This window comes from Pelodiscus sinensis, chromosome 8, assembly GCF_049634645.1.
Source record: "Pelodiscus sinensis isolate JC-2024 chromosome 8, ASM4963464v1, whole genome shotgun sequence".
NCBI classification, from domain to species: domain Eukaryota; kingdom Metazoa; phylum Chordata; order Testudines; family Trionychidae; genus Pelodiscus; species Pelodiscus sinensis.
The window spans coordinates 36,622,506-36,642,650 of NC_134718.1; the positions used below are offsets into that span (position 1 = coordinate 36,622,506).

The 20,145-nt window shown below is 41.9% G+C and overlaps 1 protein-coding gene across 18 annotated transcripts in view; it reads left to right on the forward strand.

Moving 5' to 3' along the window:
* The window catches only part of PCDH15 (protocadherin related 15), a 1,467,631-nt gene that overhangs the window by 1,348,650 nt on the left and 98,836 nt on the right, over window positions 1-20,145 (forward strand). For all 18 annotated transcript variants that reach the window (XM_075935032.1, XM_075935037.1, XM_075935036.1 and 15 more), the window contains one exon: window positions 13,028-13,155. In XM_075935032.1, coding sequence (XP_075791147.1) covers window positions 13,028-13,155 — 128 coding nt within the window. The remainder of the gene's footprint in view (window positions 1-13,027; window positions 13,156-20,145) is intronic.

The window sequence follows — 20,145 nt, forward strand, 5'->3', positions numbered from 1 at the left end:
CAAGGGTTCAGACCTGATGACTTGTGTGGAGCCAGGTACTCCGCTGGGGGGGTGGGTCTGGAAGTGGCCCAGGGACAAGCGATGAGGGTCAGGCTAATTTGTGTTATAGTAAGTCAGTGTGTACCGGGATGGATCCCTGCTGACCCCAGACGCCCTGGGAAGGGAAGCAGTGGAGTAGGGTGGGCCTGTGTCCCTCCTCCCACCACAGTCTCTGGGTGGCAGTCTTCCCCTTCCAACTACAAACTGCCCTGCCCTGCACTAGCGATTGGGCTCACCTAAAGACTACAAACTATGTGTCTGCCTGCCTCACCCTGCTCTAGAGCCTGAGCTCACCTTGAGATTCCTGCCTAGATTTATTTATCTGTTCCACCCTGTGGGTATGTCTATACTACAGCACTAATTCGAACTAAGCTAATTCGAACTAACGGATCCAGACTAAAAAACTAGTTCGAATTAGCATTTTGCTAATTCGAACTAGCATGTCCACATTAAGTGGACCCTAATTCCGGGGTTAAGGATGGCCGGAAGCAGTGCTGGCAGGGCATCAGATGAAGACTTAGAGCGTGGAGCTGCTGTCTCAGGCTAGCCGAGGGCTGTGCTTAAAAGGACCCGACCCCCACCCCGGACAGACAGTTCTCAGAGGTGCCCCGCTTGCAAAGCAGTCCTGGCTTGGAGTGCCCGGAGTACCCACACTGGGCACATCACAGCACTCGGCCATCAGCCCGGCTGCACTTGCTGCAGGCTGCCATCTGGGGAGAGGGGGCAATTGGGGGGCTGCAGGAGAGGTTCCACCCCCAGAAGCCCGCAGAGCCAGCCTAGTCCTCCCCATCGGGGGCTCGTACCCCATTCCTCCCTCACCTCCTTCCACTTACCCCTCCCTAGCCCCCCTTCCTGATGTACAAAATAAAGGACAATTGTGTTCAAAAATAGAATATCTCTTTATTGAACAAAACTGGGGGAGACTGGGAAAAGGAGGTGGGAGAGGGGAAGAGAGAGGGTGGGAGAGGGGAGGGCAACTAAAATGATCAGGGGTTTGGAACAGGTCCCATATGAAGAGAGGCTAAAGAGACTGGGACTTTTCAGCTTAGAAAACAGGAGATGGAGGGGGGATATGATAGAGGTCTATAAAAGCATGAGTGGGGTGGAGAGGGTGCTACAGAAAAGTTCTTCATTAGTTCCCATAAAGAAGGACTAGAGGCCCCCAAAGGAAAGGAATGGGTAGCAGGCTTCAAACTAGTAACAGAAAGTTGTTCTTCACAAAGCAAAGAGTCAACCTGTGGAACTCCTTGCTGCAGGAGGCTGTGAAGGCTACAACTAGAACAGAGTTTAAAGAGAAGTGAGATCAAGTCATGGAGGTTGGGTCCATGGAGTGGTATTGGCCAGGGGGTAGGAGTGGTGTCCCTGCCCAAAGTTTGTGGAAGACTGGAGAGGAATGACACGAGACAAATGGCTTGGTCACTGTCATCGGTCCATCCCCTCCAGGGTTCCTAGGGTTGGCCGCTGTCGGCAGACAGGCTACTGGGCTAGATGGACCTTTGGTCTGACCCAGTACGGCCATTGTAAGCTCAGGGCTCAGGGTCGGGGGTCTCAGTGGACCACCTTGATTTTCATGCAAACCTGCTCCTGGGTGGCCAGGCTGGCAGCTCTCCTGCCCTAGATGGCCGCTTTCCTGTTCCTAGTGCGGAGGTCGTGGATGAGGTCCACGATGTCCGCACTAGAACAGGCGGGTGCCCGCCTCTTGCGGTCCCAGGCAAGCTCCCGGGAGCCGCCAGCCTGGTCCCGGGAAGAGGGGGAGGGCTGGGGGGCATCGGGTGGCTGGCTCGAGCCGTGCCAGGTGCAGGGTCTGCTGGCTGGGTGCTGGCAGGCTTGCACCTGGCACGGGCACCGTAGCCAGCCCGTGCCCCTTTAAGGGCTCCGGGGCCAGGAGGGGGGCATACGAGTTTCCCTGGTGGTGCCCAGAGGGGCCACCAGGAAAAGCTGGGGAGGGCTAGCCTCCCACTAGTTCGAATTAAGGGGCTACACACCCCTTAATTCGAACTAGTAAGTTCGAACTAGGCTTAGTCCTCGTAGAATGAGGTTTACCTAGTTCGAACTAAGCGCTCCGCTAGTTGGAATTAAGTTCGAACTAGCGGAGCGCTTGTGTAGCGCCTATCAAAGTTAATTCGAACTAACGTCCGTTAGTTCGAATTAACTTTGTAGTGTAGACATACCCTGTGTTAGGACTGGGGCTTAAGAACTGCTACTAACTGCATTTGAGTGTCAGCCCTGCTCTGCCCCAGGTCTCGGCCCTAGTCCACGGACTGTGTTTGTTTACTTGCCCCTGCCTTGTACTAAGGGCCTGGGCTTAAAAAGGACCACTGAGTGTTGGTTTATTTGCCTAGCCAAGCCCAGGGACTGGGCTTAGAGACTGCTTCCCAGGGATCACAGGCTGGAGCACTTGGACTAGATAGGGCCTGGGCTTGTAGAGACTGGGGATGAGGGCCCAAGCATAGACCTGAGCCCCAGGACTGAGCCAGTTGACTTACACTTGTCTATTAAGATACTGCAATGTGAGTATTTAAGACACAAATTTGCAACATTTAGATGAGATTTTAATGTGGGTCAGCAGTGTAAATCAGCTTACTGGAAGAATGTTGGTTACAAGTGCAGACCCCATAAAACATCAGAAAACAGTCTGAACAAGAGCGTATGGTTAGATAGATATTCCCATCAGAACACAGGAAAATTTTATGGCGTTAGTATATTCTTTTAATATGGGCCTTTTGGGGAGTACTCTAAGGGTGCATCTACACTGCAGGGCTTAACTTGAAATAAGCTATGCACATTGAGCTATGTCAATTGCATAGCTTATTTCGAAATTGGGAACATCTACATGGCACTTATTTCAAAATCGAGCACTCTTCCTCCAACTTCCCTTACTCCTCGTACAATGAGGGTTATAAGAGTCGGAGTAAGAAATCCTCCAACTTGACAGTATTTCAACATTATTTTGAAATAACTGCCTTCTGTGTAGATGCTAGTTATTTCAAAATAAGGCTAGTTATTTTTAAATAATGTTGCTATGTAAGGGTACGTCTAGACTACAGGCTTCTGTCGACAGAAGTTCTTCGACATTCTTCCAGTATCTGTCGACAAAACTTCTGTCGACAAAGAGCGTCTAGACTACATTGAGTTCTGTCGACAAAGCAAGCTGCTTTGTTGACATGGTAGTGTAGACGCAAAGGACAGTTTACATGCAATAACACCTTCTGTCGACAGAAACTCTATAAAATGAGGTTTACCAGCGTCGACAAAACTGCTGAGTTCTGTCGACGTTATGTCGACAGAACTCAGCGGTAGTGTGGACGCAGGTATAGTTTTGTTGACAAAAGTCCACTTTTGTCGACAAAACCCTGTATCTAGACACACCCTAAGTGTGCCCTAAGAGACTATTATGTGAAGGCAACAAGTCAAATTTGAAATAGTTGTTAAAAATCCTGTTTCATCATTCCTTTCATTTGTAATATATTTAAAGGCAAAAATATGTATCTGATCTATCATGTCTCCCTTTCAGGTGTTTATGGTTGTGTTCTAATGACACCTTTTACCATATGTTTTACCAACATCTACATACCTTTCTGCAAAGCTTCTTTATTCCATAAACAGAAAGCATTAATCATGCCCTTCTAAACTGTCACATTTCACAGTGGGAAAGGAGAAGTATGCACAGCATTAATTCTTCTCTGCTGCATTATATATTTACAGTTTGAAACACATATAATGATAAATGTATTCTAGCAAAGTTTAACTTTTCCTTATTTTGGAGACACTAGGTAGCTTCTATACTGAAAAGAAGTACAGTACTTGCTTTTTTAAACAGTAAGGTAATAGTACACAAGTATGTAAGACTGCTCCAGAACAGTGAGAATTCAGAAAGCAGTGAGGCTGAGGGGGAGCGAGGTAAATACTGCTTCAAACCACCTCTTTGAGCTGTTTGGAGGCTGAACCAACCTTCTTTGAGCTTTTAGTTGCCAGCCAGAAAGAATCACTGCTGTTTTGTGTGCGCTCACTGTGGCCATTCCACAACATGTTAAAGGAAGAGGAAACTTCTTAATTATAGAACTGGTTACGCCATTCAGTGATTCATCTATGTTAAGGGAATTTTCCATAGTTCCTTACAGTAGCTTTCTACATCCTTTTAACTACCTGAACAACTCCAAGGAGTTGAATGTGGCTCATGACCAGTCTCCTAAACTTGATGCTGAGGTTGTTTTATTTGAGCCAGTGCTATTTGAATTGTCATATATTTTGCACTTTTGAAATGAAAATGGATTATAAATCACTGCTCTCATTTTCTATGAACAGTCACAATTTTTTATTGTTTGCCCTCCCAGAAAACATTCTTTTCAGTCACAGAGATGCCCTTGTGACTGTCACTTTACCGAGTCCTCATAGGCACACCTCCACCCTCTATCCATCTGACTCAGGCCCTCTGCCCTCCTCCAGCACCGGCATAGCGATTGGGTCACAGCCCACAGCAGTATAATACAAATGCTGAGATCAGCTCAGTTGAAGGGTGGAGCCTCAACACCTAGGTGCACAGCCCCAGTGGGACTTGAAACCTAGATAAAATCTGTCTTACTCTGTATAAAGTTAGCTCATTTTGTTTGCCCTCAAACTTACATAAAGAGAGATGAACAGCTGCTTGCTCCCCTCCAGTAACAATTATTTACACTGGGTTTATTAATAAACAGAATGTTTATTAATAAACATTAAGGATAAATAGTAGAATGTAGGTGGTTATAAATAATAGCACACAAAATAATTTACTAAGCAAAATAAAACAAAACATTCCAAATAAGTGTACTACATTAAGAAACTGGTTAAATGGAATATCTCACTCTAAGTTATTCTGAAGAATTTCTTTCACAGACTGGACATCCTCCCTGTCTTGGTTTGATCCTTACAGACGCAGCCTTTGGGCAAAGTGAGCAAGATGGTTGCCTTGGGACTGTGCATTCAGGGCTCCGCGCTGCCCAGCTCCTGCCCACCCAACCACTCACTTCTCTGACTGGGAGTCACCCAGACGTGCAGCTCAGCCAACCACAGCATTCTGCTTTGGGCCCTGCAAACTCTTTGTCTGGGCCTGGATCCTTCCCCCTATTCACCCTTAGATATTTCCAGCAATCTTTTTGGGTAGGAAGCAGCACCTCTAAGGCCCTAAGCGACCTCTGCCAGTAGTCCCAATTGTTTGGCTTCTCATCTTTATATTGAATTTGCCACAGCAGAATAATACAAATACTGAGATCATTGTGTTCAAATTGTTCTCACTTTCAGTGGCAAAGTACAGTATCTAAGATGGGTCCTGACATCAGGTGAAATGGCCACATGTCTTGGTAGGATCAACCATAGCCTGTCTCTCCCAGGGTTACAGGGAAAAACAAGTCCATTTGCAGATTATTGTCCTTATCAATGAGCCATCAAGTTTCTGAAATACCTTAATGGCCCTTGCTTAGCATATCTATATCAGCAACACAGGTTAATATTTCATATTTTAAACCTCAAATACAGAAAAAGAATATACACATTCAGCAGATTATCACATTTCAAATGATCCCTTACAAGAAGTATTTTACATAAAGCATTTTCCAGTTTTTCATATTCCCATTCATAAGCATAATTCCATAAATAATATAAAATGCACTGTCACACTTCCATCTCTTCCTCAGTCCTTTTTCACATCAGCTGTTTGCAGTACACCTCAGTAACCGCTGGTCTACACTAGGGGATAAGTTTGAATTTAGATACACAATGTCAGCTACATTAAATGTGTAGCTTAAGTCAAAGTATCTTAACTCGAATTTTGGCACTGTCCACACGGCAGGAAGTCGAAGGGTGCACACTCTTCCTTTGACTTCCCTTACCCCTCGTAGAAGCAGGATTACTGGCATTGACGGGAGCACCCCTCTCAGTATGAATTAGTGTGTCTTCACTAGACCTGCTAATTAGAATCCTGGAAGATTTACTGTGGCTGCTTCAATCTTATCTGTAATGTAGATATGGCCTGAGGGTGGATATCTTTTTCCCTGTATTTAAGATTAAGTGTGGGGTTAAGTTTCAAAAAATCCTTTTGTGACCTTAAATGTGAAAGGACCTTTACATTTTTTGAGGCAATCTGTGTGAAAATCTCACAAGCCACTATTTTTCTTAAAAATGAGATTATTAAAAATAGAGGAAAAATTCAGATTCAACGAAAGTGGTTGCATAGTGTACCTCCTCTGAATACTTTAGCCCAGCGGTTCCCAACCTTTTCCAGATGGGGACCCATTTTGACAATTCAGGAAGACTTGGTGACCCAAAGCGAGGAAGGGGGGTTGGAGAGGGGGAGGGCAGTGCCGTAACTAGCTAATTTTGTGCCTGAGGCAAGAATATAAAATTGTGCCCTGTCCTGTTTATATACACATAGTAGTTATTTCATAGAAAAACTGAAAATTAATATTAAAATATATTAATAAACTAATAACACTACATTTATTTGAGTTGTGGTAGGGGAAAGACACTCATCCCCAAACTGTCCCCCTCCCCCAGTCTTAAACCCCACACTCAGGGGCTGGAGAGCTGGAGGTCCTGAGAGTCACACGCAGGGGCTGGAAGGGCTGGGAGTCACGCTCAGGGGCTGGGAGTCACACTCTGGGAGTCACACACTCAGGGACTGGGGGGCACACTTTGGGCCTGTGAGTCTCACGCACAGGTGTTACAAAAATATTAGAAACATAATACACATTATTAAAAAAAAACAAATAAAATTTAGTATTTTACCAAAAGTTTCACCTGAACTTAAATTAATGGGATGATTGAGCCTTCATTTGTTGTATCCTCAGAATTGTTGTGGCACCCCCAAGCACAGTCCCAGCTTCTCCCCCTCAGGGTCCCAAACACAGTCCCAGCCCCTGCCCCGGCCCCCCGAGGCTGTAAGCCAGCTAGGACTCTGCCCTGGCCAGCCAAGGACAACCGCAGGAACCCTGTCTGGGGAAGCTGGAAACCTCTCAACCAGACGCCCAGATACCTGGCTCCCCACCCTCACCTACCTGAGCTGGGCACTGCTGCTTCTTCTCTGTGTTCCCTAGAATTCTAATTTCTTTCCCCCATGCCCAGGGATATTTCCTTACTCCAGTGGTCACCAACCAGAGCAGTATTCTTCCATTTTCCAAAACAGTTCTCAAGGGTAAACGCAAAATAGGGGCTGAGAAGCTGCATTCCTCACCCTTCAGGAACTGGTACACTAAGGAGAAAATGGGTTTTTAACAGGAATAATATCTGCCCTTCAAATTCCTTTCTACAATTTATTGTACTCAAATATAGCCTTCCACAGATCCTTTTGTCTAACTGGACAGTTTATTCAGGTCTCCCTTTAAAACTTTCTGTCTCAATTTCCCCTTCTGATTAAATAAATAAGTAGTTTGACCCTAGTTATGTTTTATCTCATTCCGTTTTAATGATCAACCTCATATGTAATGCATATCATGCAAAATAATGTATATGAAATGACGGATTCCAAACCTACAGTCATTAAGAATAACGTTATTACTGAGGGCACATTGCAGAGAGTGGAGCATGAAACATTTGTTTTCAAAAAAGGGCAGTAGATATTGTACCTTGTAAGTGTTTTAATACCAAGAGTATATTCTAGTAACTAGAGTCTAGTTTATGTTCTATGTTCAAGAGAACATATTATACTGTGAGTCAGACAGTACTTGGTCCCTCACTGCTGTGCGAGAACAAAGAGGCAACGAAGTATCTGTCCTTGCCTTATGTCTCTATGCAAATATCAGATACAATCCTATTCTTTTGCTGAGCATAGGCACAGGAAGAATTTGATTCTGTAATTAGACTCACCCATAGTCCCACCTCCCTTTATATCAGCCAGCACAGTTGAGGTGCCGCAGGAGGAAAATGCACAGCATGCATTCCCTTAATAGGAGTCCAGGAATCCTCATCCCCACTGCAGGCTGTCGATGAATAGGCACAACATAAATCTGTGTGCAATGAATACACTGATGACTCATTTTAATGTGTGCTGCTTTAGGCAGTCTCTATTTAGGATGAAGGAATCTGTGTAGTTTAGTTGGTAGTCCTTTTATTGCACTCAGCCGCAGATTGCATTCAGCCACAGATTGATAAAAAGGAAGAGTTAACCTAAGTCTGACAGAGCCAGTGAAATATAAGCTCTGCATAAAAATGAGGCAATGAGCTGATATGAAAGTGTTAGTGAAATTAAATATGAGTAAAGTGTAAAGCTACATCTACACTGCAGCGCTATTTCGGGATACCTCTGGTATCCCAAAATAGCTATTCCAGGTCTTTTGAGTGCACCAGTTATTTTAAAATATAACAGGCTTGCTATTCTGATGTCCCTGTAAACCTCATTCCATGAGGAGTAAGGGACATTCTGGGGTAGCCATTTATTTTGAAAAAAGTGTAGTATAGATAGTGCCAAATTTTGAAATAAGCTATCTCAAAATAAGATCAAAATAAGATGTGCAAGTTGTATAGCTCAAATTGCGTATCGTATTTCTACCTATGGATCAGTGTAGACGTACCCTAAAACTGCAGTAAATAGTATGTATGTATATAATATTTAATTATTGAAGAAGGTGAAGGTTCTGAATAGCTGGAGGTAATAGATACAATAAAAATAGCATTTTGCATTTATATAGTTACCTTTATTTGAATTTTTCAGAGCACTTTACTGATGCTGAGTACATCAATGTTTATATTAGTCAGAGAACTAACAAACATGTTTTCAGCAAAATACAAGACACGCTTTTCCAAATGACTAAGAAAACTGTGCAGGAGCTGGCTTGATCTATGTGAATGGCAAGCACTAGGACAAAGATGCCTCATTTGCATTACAAATAACTCTTATAGGTTAGCAATGCTGCAGTACTCCAAGCAGTGAGCTTGACAGAATTAGAATTTTCCCTACAGCAGAAGTCTACCAATGCCATCCATTGATTTAACTATTTATACTCAGCAGGTCAAGGTCACTTACACAAATTACTTGTAATCCTGCTTAAATCTTTCTTCCCTGAGGGGGAAGTGCAATGAAGACACTGCCTGAGAATCTCGTTCTCGGGAGGGCTGCAGTTTCTGAGTAAACTACAGAAGGTAATACTAAACATCTAAGTGCACTGTCAGTGTAACAAGACACATTTTTCTATCCTTTCTAGAAGGCTGATGTTGTAATTTAGTGTAATAAATAATGCAATGGTCAAAACAGAAAAACATTATAATAAAAATATACACTTAGATCCGACATCTGACATTGTTGCATGCTGTAGTGGTGTAGCCATTTTGGTCCCAGGACAGGTGGGTGAGATAATATCTTTTACTGTTTCTCTCACAAATGGATGTTGGCCCAGTAAAAGATATTTAACTTCACCCACTTTGTCTTGTCTACTTAGACACTGTTCCTACATATAACAAAGTTATCTGTCAAAGTACAGCTCCTTTTTTATACCTAGAAAGCTGATAGCTTGTTATGAAGAATTTTCCCATGGAATGACAGCACCTACAGCTTGTTCATTTTTTATCTGTACACATCAATGTGGAGCGGAAGTAATTGATTATTCTGCTGCATGGCTGCCATTTCCTTGTGTCTGTACTCAGACGTTTTAAATCTACTGTACTTTAAACTTTTCCCCCAGACTTCAGTTGTTTATATGAAGTTGTCATGTTTTCTAATATCTGGACTTCCATTCAGACATAATATCTTTGGTGCCTTTGCCAAAGCATGAAGTGTTTTATTTTCTACTAAAGATACACTACTGAACTCTTTTCAACATGCCATTGTGTTTAAACCAGATCCACTAGGCAACTGCTACAGAGAGAGCATGCTTCACAACACTCAAAATAACCATAGATTATTACTAAGTAGGAAAACCGACTTGAAATCAAGTGATTTGTCAATGAAAAATGTAGTCTCTCTCAACAAACTGGCCGCCAGCATTTTCAACAGCGATTCTTTTCTGGATTACAGAGTATGGAAATGGATAAAATTACATTTGTGTAGAGCACAGTCAAGTTAATCTTTGTTCCAGATGGGTTTGCACATCTTGCCAAAAGTTTTTCTTGTTTCTGGACAAAGGAGATTATTTGTGGTCATTATTGTTCATTTTGCGGTAATTTGAGATTAGTTTGATAAACCGTAATTTAAAGGTTAATCTTGCCCTTCAAGGTGCCAGAAAGACGCCTAGAGACTCTAATTCACAATGTAAGCAACCAGATAGACTGCATCCTTGATGCACAAGCATGCACGTTAATGTAGACTCATCTGACATAATAAAATAAATAGGCACTGAAATTCTAAGCAACTTGCAGGATAAAGTCCATCAGCTATATGTCAGCAAGCAGATATATCAGAGGAGTATAAAGAGTAGCCCATAGTGTATTACATTGGCCTGAAGTGTGCAATGCTGCTATGAGCTGGCAGAATTCCTTATATAGAAAATGCCCTTGCCAGCACTGTTGCGTATACTTTCTGTGCTGGTTTGTTGTCCCAACATCAGAATAGTTTTAATAAGTTACTAGCAATTAAAATTTTAAAAGAAATTTTTAACTTATGTGTAAATTTGAAAAAACAGTTGAGTATATTTTTATGACCAGAAGATTTGCCCGGTGGTGTTTGAGTATTTGATTCAATGATTTTTTTACAATAGAATGAAAATATACATGCTTCATTGAAATCATTGCTCTGGGGTGAGGCAGGGGTTCAGTATGAAAACTGCACAGGGGAAAGAGGACTACCCCAGTCCTCTCACTGCAGCAGCTTGGGGCCAGGTGAGAAGCACTTCTCCATGGCTGCTGCATGTCCCTCAGCTGGGCAAGTCCAGGTCCATGTGCTCGCTGTGCTCCCCAGCAAGAGTGTGGAATGCAGCAAACTGCACTTTCCCCTCATTCCCTGATGAAGGGAACAGACAGTAAAGTTCCGTAAAGGGCATTTGGGGGAGGGCAGGAGTTCTTGGGGCTTGCACAGTTCTGGATGGGGTGGCGCACTCCCAGCCAGGCCCTTTTATTTACTTAGTGATTCCCTCTCTTTTCTGTGTGGTCGTATGAGAAGCAATCCCCTTCTAGGCACTTCCCAGTTTCCTGGCACAACCAAACCTTTACCTTACTTTAAATTATGACAAGAGGAACCCATATACCAAATGTGGTGGCCCTAGACCTTACCATTTAGGAGGAGGAGTTCCTGAACAAACAGACAGACAGACAGACAGACAAACTCTCACAAATATATACTAGATCAAGGATTGCCACCTAGGGTACACAATATATTTTTTCTAAACCTCAGCAAATGTAGTTATTATTCCATTAACATATAACTACTGTGTAATGTATACTGTAGTAATATTACTAGCAGATGTACTTGGTGTTGCTCCATTTCTTAACTCTTGTAAGAAGGGGAGCAGGGTAGGAGGTGGAATGGGGAGACTAACCAGGACCACCCATGGTGGTGAGAGTGTCGCTGCTCCAAAGGCAGCTCCTTAGCTGGTAGTTCCTCCTGCAAGGCCAGGGCTGTGCAGGCCAGACCCAGCCTGCAGCTTGTTCAGAGGGGGCCCAGGGCTCCTTAGAACAGCCGCAGCTGTCAGCTGCCTGCTGGGACCTGCAGCCTGTGTCATAAAGCCCCAAGGTATCCTCTCCCCCAGCCCTGCTTTAAGTTACAGTAAGATGAAGTTGGGTACTGAATTTGGTGACCCTAGCTCTTACCATGTAGGAGGAGTTCTTGAACAAATGGACTCAGACAGACTGGTGCACAAACTCTCTAAATTATATATATAGACTAGGAGACTTTACCCTGCATTGCCCAGGTACTTCAGGGCAGGGCTTTGGGGGTGTAGGATGTATGTGTGCTGTATATTGGATGTAGGAGGGGGTGCAAGAATGAGGATTGGGGTGAGGAGTGGCTCAGGATTGAGGGATTCCCCCCCCCCCGATCCCCTCCAGCCCACCAGGGATCTGTTCTTCCTGAACACCCCTTCTCCCAGCTGCCAAGCTGCTAGTGGCCTTTTTTTCTCCTCCCTTCTCCCCAGGCGCTGTGGCCAATGGACACTCTGCAAGATAGCTCTCCTCTGTGGGCTCACTGCTCCCATTGGCAACTGTCATATCGCATCCCTTCGAACAGCAGCCCCTCCCTAGCATATTATGGGAAACTGACCTTTTCCTTGGGCTTACAGTTGTCCTGTCACAACCAAACTTTGCTTTAAATTAGGACAGGAGGAAGCTGCATACCAAATTTGGTGGCCTTCACTCTTACCGTTTAGGAGTTCTTGAACAAACACAATCTCAGACAGACACACTCTAAGGGTATGTCTACACTACCACCCTAGTTCGAAGTAGGGTGGTTAATGTAGGCAACCCAAGTTGCAAATGAAGCCCGGGATTTGAATTTCCCAGGCTTCATTTGCATCTTGCCGGGCGCCGCCATTTTTAAATGTCCGCTAGTTCGGACTCCATGCCCGCGGCTACATGCGGCACGGACTAGGTAGTTCGGATTAGGCTTCCTATTCCAAACTACCGTTATACCTCGTGGAACATTAGACATACCCTAATATAGAGAAAGAGATTAAAGGGACAATGTGAATAGTTGATAAGGGACCAATTTTAACTCCAAGTTTCCAAAGGGATAAGTAATGATAAAATAGTGGGTTCCCGCCCAAAAAAGAATGCAAAATACCATAACTATATGTTTTAAAAATAAATGTAATGGTTCTCATTTATATCCAAATCATGTTTCTCTTGTACTTAATTTGTGTTTTTTTTTTTTTTTTTTGGAGGGATGGGGTAAAAGAGAAGGATCCACCATTTAAAATTTTACCTTTTAACATGCAAGAAGAACATAAAACCTAACTGCAATTATCTTAAGTAAAGGTTTTATTTTTACAATTTTATCAGTTTACTTGATTTTGTTGATATATGCTTTAACAGGAAAGCATGAACCATTCAAAACTTATGCTCCAAAAATCCACATGCATTTCTTTTTTTTTTAAAGGTAACACAGCCAAGGTGTTTATTGAAGTGGAGGATGAAAATGATCATGCTCCTGTCTTTACCAAAAAACTGTACATTGGAGGAGTGTCTGAAGATGCTAAAATGTTTTCTTCTGTGCTGAAAGTTAAGGTGGGAGTCAAGTTATTCAAGTACAGTTCACAGGTTAAGGAAAAATGTGTACTCACAGGACTGAATTTCCCGAGGAAGTTACAGTAGATACATCTGTAAATTATTTGAGCTCCTGCTACGTTATCAAAATTCACACTTGATTTGTGCACATAAGCAAGTAAAGTAGGTATAGAATGGCTAATTATCTGTTTAAAAGTCCGTTCATGCATACATATTTGAAGTTTTGCAAGTTCTTTTATTGTAGGTATATTTGTCCAATAATCCAGTATTGTCTGAAGTAAAACTCCCTTTGAGGTCAATAAAGTTTTGCCTAAGTTATTACAGGATTAGTTTGTTTAGTTTTGAATATTTTTGTTTAAAATTTGTAGCTTGTTATTTTTTTGAATATTTTATGGATCAGAAAATTTCTGACCTGTCTTAATAGCAGTTTTCATCTAAGGGTATGTCTACACTACCAAGTTTTGTCAACAAAACTTATGTTGACACCCCAAATTTGACAAAACAAAAATCACCAGAGAGTGTTCACACTTGTTTCTTCTGTCAACAGTTCATGTCCACATTTAGGGGCACCATCATTGACAATGTGAGCAATTCATTGTGGGTATGTATCCTACAATGCCATGCTGTGGGAAGGCAGAGCTGATCCTTGCATATCTTGGGATTCCCCCTCAGTTCTCTCACAGCCTCTCTAGCTGCCAGGAGCGACATTATGAATAGCTCTGTGAGCCCTCCCTGCAGCACCATAGGCTGTGTCCAGACTCAGGGGTTTTTTCGAAAAAAATAGCCTTTTTTCGAAAAAACTTCACCTGCGTCCAGACTCAAGCCGCGTTCTTTCGAAATTAAATCGAAAGAACGTGGCTTTTCTTTCGATGGCGGTAAACCTCATTTCACGAGGAAGAACGCCTTCTTTCGAAAGTTCCTCTTTCGAAAGAAGGCGTTCTTCAATGTAAATAGGGCTTCTTCGAAAGAGAGCATCCAGACTCACTGGATGCTTTCTTTCGAAAAAGCAAGCCGCTTTTTCGAAAGTTCAACGTGCAGTCTAGACGCTCTCTTTCGAAAGAGGCTTGCAGTCTAGACATAGCCATAGAGACTAACAAAAAAATGTAGTTAGATACGTACTCATGTGGCTCTGACAAACTGTTGTTGTTTTTTTTAATTCTTACAGTGGGTATTTAAGTTTTAAGAATGTCTGATACAGATCCTGTAGGTGTTTGTGTCTGTCTGTGGGATTGGAACAAATCCGATTGTATCTCAGGGCCTAACTGTAAAGAGTGTCATGGATTGAAGCTAGAGCCATATAGGTAAGTATAACAGTCAATAGGTTTCCACTATAAGGTGGAGGAAATGTGGCCATCATTAATTATATTGTCATGTCCAGGAAGTGGATCTCTTATGTGAATTAATCCAGACTAAGATTGATGGTGGGGTGGAAGTTGCTGAAATCCCTGTGGATTTCATGATCAACCTTAGTCTGGATTAGTCCACACAAGGGATCCACTTCCTTGACACTACAAATTGACAGTGCCAGATCAACTCAGGCATCAACTTCTTCAAGATAGGCCCAACAAACAAAATAGCGGAACACTGGTAGTCATCACCTATAGCCCCCAATTTAAACCCTTCCAGCACATCATTAACAATCTAAAACCTATCCTGGAAAACGATCCCTCACTCTCACAGGCCTTGGGGGGACAGGCCAATCCCCATCTACAGACAGCCCCATAACCTGAAACAATTTATTTTCCAGCTACCATGCAGCACACCTCCATCATACTCACTCAGGAACCCACCCCTGCAATAAACTCCGGTACCAACTCTGTCCACATATCTATACCAGTGACATCATCACAGGACCTATCCACATAAGCCACCACATCAGAGGCTCATACAACTGCACATCCACTAATGTGATCTATGGCATTAAGTGCTAGCAATGCCCCTCTGCCATGTATATTGGCCAAACTGGACAGTCAGTACAACAAAGGATTAATGGACACAAATTAGATATTCAGAATGGTAACACACAGAAACCTGTTGGGGAACTTTTTGACTTGCCTGGGCACTCACTAATGGATCAAAAAGTGACTATGCTCTTACAAAGCAATTTAAAAAACCAACTGGAGAGAGAAACTGTGAAACTTGCATTTATATGCAAATTTGACACATTTGACCAAGGTCTGAACAGACTTGAACTGGATGGGCCGTTATATTCAACATGCAAATTACATCAAAAGCTAAGCATTGGCCACTTACAGCCCACTCTATTAGCCTCATTTAGCATGGATACTCTAATTTACAAGATTTTTATTCCCTTTCCTCCCCATCTCCCCTCTTTTTCTGCTATTTATTTGTACCTCTGGACCCCTCGCTATATTTATCTGAAGAAGTAGGTTGTGCCCATCTACATGCTCGATACCATCTACATTTTTTGTTAGTGCCTAAGGTGCAGCAGGACCATTCATTGTTTTTCTCAGTCACAGACTAACATGGATACTCCTCTGAGGCTATGTCTACACTGCAGGTTTTTTGCTCAAGAAGCTTTTTGTGGAAGAGAACTTCTGCAAAAACTTCTTGCGCAAAAGCACATCCACACATCACAAGCGTATCACAAAAGTGATGTGCATTGCGCAAAAGAGCTTTCACACTTCAAGGACACTCTTGCACAAGAAAGTTATGATAGCCATTCGCAGAATGGCCATCAGAGTACCAGTGCTTTTTCAGATAAGCTCTTTTCACTCAAGAAACCTCTGCGAAGCATCCCACATGCATTTTTGTGCAAGAACTCTTGTGCAAAAAAAAAAGTTATTCCTCCTAGAAAGAGGTATATCTACGCCGCAAAAATCCCTCTGTTCTGCCATTTTACTGTAAATTTTCTTGCACAAAAAAGTGCTTGAGGTGTGAACGCTCCACAGGTTTTTGCACAAAAACAGTGTTTTTTGCACAAAACCTCTATAGTCTGGACATAGCCTGAGACTGCTGAGGAATGTCAAAGCAGCACAGCATCCTGTCCCCCTTCCGCTGCAGCAGCAATCTGCCTGCCACTGTGTTCCTAATGTGGGTAAAAACAGGAGCAGTCCAATGATTTGCTCTGTTTGTGCCTCAAAAGGAGCAGCTCACTCAGTTGTCAGACACTTGTCAGAGATCAGAGATGAGCAGAGCCATCAGGGCAGGCATTGTGGGATACTGGCAGAAGCCAGTTCTGTCAGCAAAACAAAAGCAGAGTCTTCACTGGCTCTCTGTCGACAATAATGAGAGGGTAAAAGAATAAAGTCTCTCATCGGGCTGAAGTTTTTATGTCGCTGAAACTGACAAAAGTTTCATTGCAGTGTGTACGTTCTCACTGTTTTGTTGCCAAAAGACAGGTTTTCATGACACAACTTTATAGGTGTACACACAGTCTAAAAAGCCTCCCAAAGTGTTCTTCTGAAGCACATATTTATACTTTGCTAATGAAATAATAGTCACCCTCTCTTTCAGTTCAGAAAAGCAATTTCCATCTGTTTACTGTATGCCATAAATCTGGCTGTGACTAAAATGGCATAGGGCAAATAATGTTTAAATTAACTTCATTTAGCAGAAAACTAACATTTACTAAATGTAGCTTTACACAAAGAATATGTTAAAGACATAAAAATGTAAGAGTATTTGTGAGTGAAAGCATATGAAATTACTAATAAATTACTATAAAGTTGATTTGTGAATGAAGGGGTCAGTCAAGGTTTCCTGCCAGTGGAGCCTTTCTACCTCTTTGGAGAAGCTCCTGGTTTTCTATCATTGAATTCCAGGCACAAACACCAACAAGTATCAATGAGGTGGGTCAGAAATACGTGAAATAGGGACAAATCTACAAAGATGGGGTGAATCTGAAGTATTTGCCTTCACCCATGGCAAGGTGAGTGGATATTTTTAAGAGACCAATTTCTGTTGGTGAAAGAGAACCTTTTGAGCTACTTTAGTTCTTTGTAGCTCAAAAGCTTGTCTCTTTCACCAACAGAAGTTGGTCCCATAAAAAATATTATCTCCATTGCATTATCTCTAATATTCTATGACTACCAAGGCTGCAACAACATTTTGCCAATGGCAATCAGTTGATGTGATGTGAGGGAAAGTAGTGGATATCCAAGTAAAGCAAGAAACTTGTATGCTTTAATGACTGTATCCTTCTCCCATCAAAGTCAATGGCAAATATCCTTTTTATTTCAATAAGAGCAGGCCCATAGTGAAGTAGAAACTTAGCACTACTATACAATGTATAAGAGAGTGAAATAAAAATACACTCCCCTAATTCATGGTTTCTTTATTTAAAATGAAACAGTATAGTAAAGCAAACCCATAATTTGGATCAGTGTGACTTATTGTTGTATTTTACCATTATGTACCAATTTTCTGAAAATGATTACTAATTAGCTTTTTTCACTGTCTTCACTTATATCTATTTAAACAAACAGGAATTCCCATTTTTAGTTAAATTCAATACAAAATAAGGTATTAGTAAGTACTAATGAAATTAATTAGATAAAACTGTATCTAATCTCAGTATGTATTACATGCAGAATCGGTGTGAGTAGAATTTAATAAATATTTATTCCAATTTCAATTTTTAAGAACCTAAGAAAAATAGCCCTTTAGCTTGTGTTGTAGAGATTATTTAAAGTTCCATTCCAGTGAGAAACTACTTTGATTTATAATACATTTTCTTGCATTATTAGTTTATCAGTTATTGTGAAATGTCTTAAATTAAATTAGAATGGCTGTGAAAGGAAACTGGTGACAAATATGCAGTGCCTTTTCCCAAAATATCCCCATTCTATTCCCTGCTGATCACAGCTTCAGGGATCTCAAAATATGTTTTTTTGAATATCAGAGACATTGTTATAAAAAGATATAAAGATCTTTAGTATAACTGAAATTAAAGTTACAGAGCATAGGCAGCCCACAGCCCAAGGGTACCTGTTTCTGAAATGTGAATAATCTTATCTGTCAGACTGGTTCAGTGGTTGCCATTACAGAACAGTATTTGCATCAGCTACACACATATGGGATCCACTATTGCCATTGTTCATCTCCCTCTTCCACTACATCCCACCACTTATCATATGAGACAGCAATGGTAGAACTATCCAAGACTTGAATTTCTGGTTCATGAGAAATTCCAGTGTTTTGAAATTTGGTTTAATTTTTAAATGGAATTAAACCAAATATTTTGTAATTTCTTATGACTCAAAAATCCAAGACACTGTTCATTTCAGAAACATTGACACATGGTGTTTCCAAAATGCTACACATTCCCCAGGACCACCAGCAGCTGACTAAAACGGATATTTTCATAATTAGTGGCAGAAAACTGACAAAAATGTCAGTGTTAATCAGTAGCTCCTGTTTCTCTGAGGATCTGCAGCTTAGAGGCAGCCTAGGTTTGGGAGACCCCAGGTTTCCAGGCTCACAGCTCCATGACAAATTGGAAATCCTGAGCCCTCACTTAATCAAGGTTCTCAGGGCTTCCAGCCTCCTTTGAGTGAACCCAACAGCACAGAACTGGAAGCCATGGTTGTAGCCAGGTTTCTCAGGACTTTCTGGACTGACAGGATCCTGGATTTATTGCATGGAGCTTGGAAATGCTGAGAATCTTGGCATGTTGGGGCTGCCCAGAGTCTGGAATCCCCTGAATCTTCAGCCCTAGAATAGTCTGCAAGAGCCGTGGTCCTGGAAAACCAGTCTATCCAAAAGCCTGTTAAGTTAGCTGGCAGAGAACCAGGCAGGTTTCGGTCTTGCCTATGATTTGACAAAAGTTGTTCAAAGCTGAAATGTTCTCAAGAGACATTTCAGGTTTGCCAAATTGGCATTTTTTTCAGCTAAATAAAAGTTTTGTCTGTAAACTTCTGACCAACTTTCATCAATGTAAATATTTAGTAAATGAATATAAATAGTTGGAAAATGTTCACTTTGCACTGACTTCTTTTGTATGTAGCACTGCCCTCAGGAAGCCAATGAGTTTACTTTTAATGTTATTTTTGTCATCAAAGAAAATCAATGTCAGTGGCCAATGATAAGTGATCTCCTTTTTATGCTGAACTGTGGATCAAAAATCATGGAGGCACAGTGGTGACACTTTAATAATGTGACTCACTTTTTATCATAATCACAAATTGTGCTTCTTTTCTAGCTTCTGCTTTTCTACCTTTCTTTTAAATGTCATGGTCTCTAGCCACAATATAACTTATAATGTGTGGGTGGGACAGTGTGGTAGGGGAAAGGATGAAATTAAGCAGATAGTTTTTTCTGTGATATCAATTTGTGATGTAATTTATTTCAGTTTTTGAAAAGTCTTTAACATTTTTCACTTTTTTATGTGGCCATGTCTGACAACTTGGTCTAGAAACCTCTATTTCATTTTATTCTGTACCACCAGCTGAAATCTGATATACACAATCTGTGTGAGTAGGTGGTATACACATTTTCTAGTTACTTATTGCATACTTTTACACATCTGGACATTTCATTCATTCCTGCTGGAAAATGAAAATTGCATCAAAGGTTTAATGGAATTTAGAATCTGTATATACGGTTTTGTTGTCAATGTCTCTACACTTGGTCAGACTTGTTTTAAAAAATTGCATAGTATATTTACACATCTGTGATGGAGGAAGACATTTCAGATGTTTATTAAAAATCTTCCATATAGTGTAAATAATGGGGGAGGGTTAGGGTTAGTGTTTGATCTGACAGGACAGGGAAAAGCAAACCCTGGATTCTGAGAGGAAGAGGGAAAGGTGGAGGTAGACCTAGCTGCTCAGAGAATTTCTCCTTGGTGGCCAGTAGGGGAATCCAAGCCCTCATTCTTCACTGGGTTCCAGGCTAGGGAACATTGAATGGGAGTCAAGGCCTGACCATGTACACCACTTTTTACCTCCCTAGGCTATTTCCCATCTTACCTTATCTTAGGCCTTGGTCTCAGCTTCTTCCTGGGCTCCTGGTGTATCAGCTCCTCTC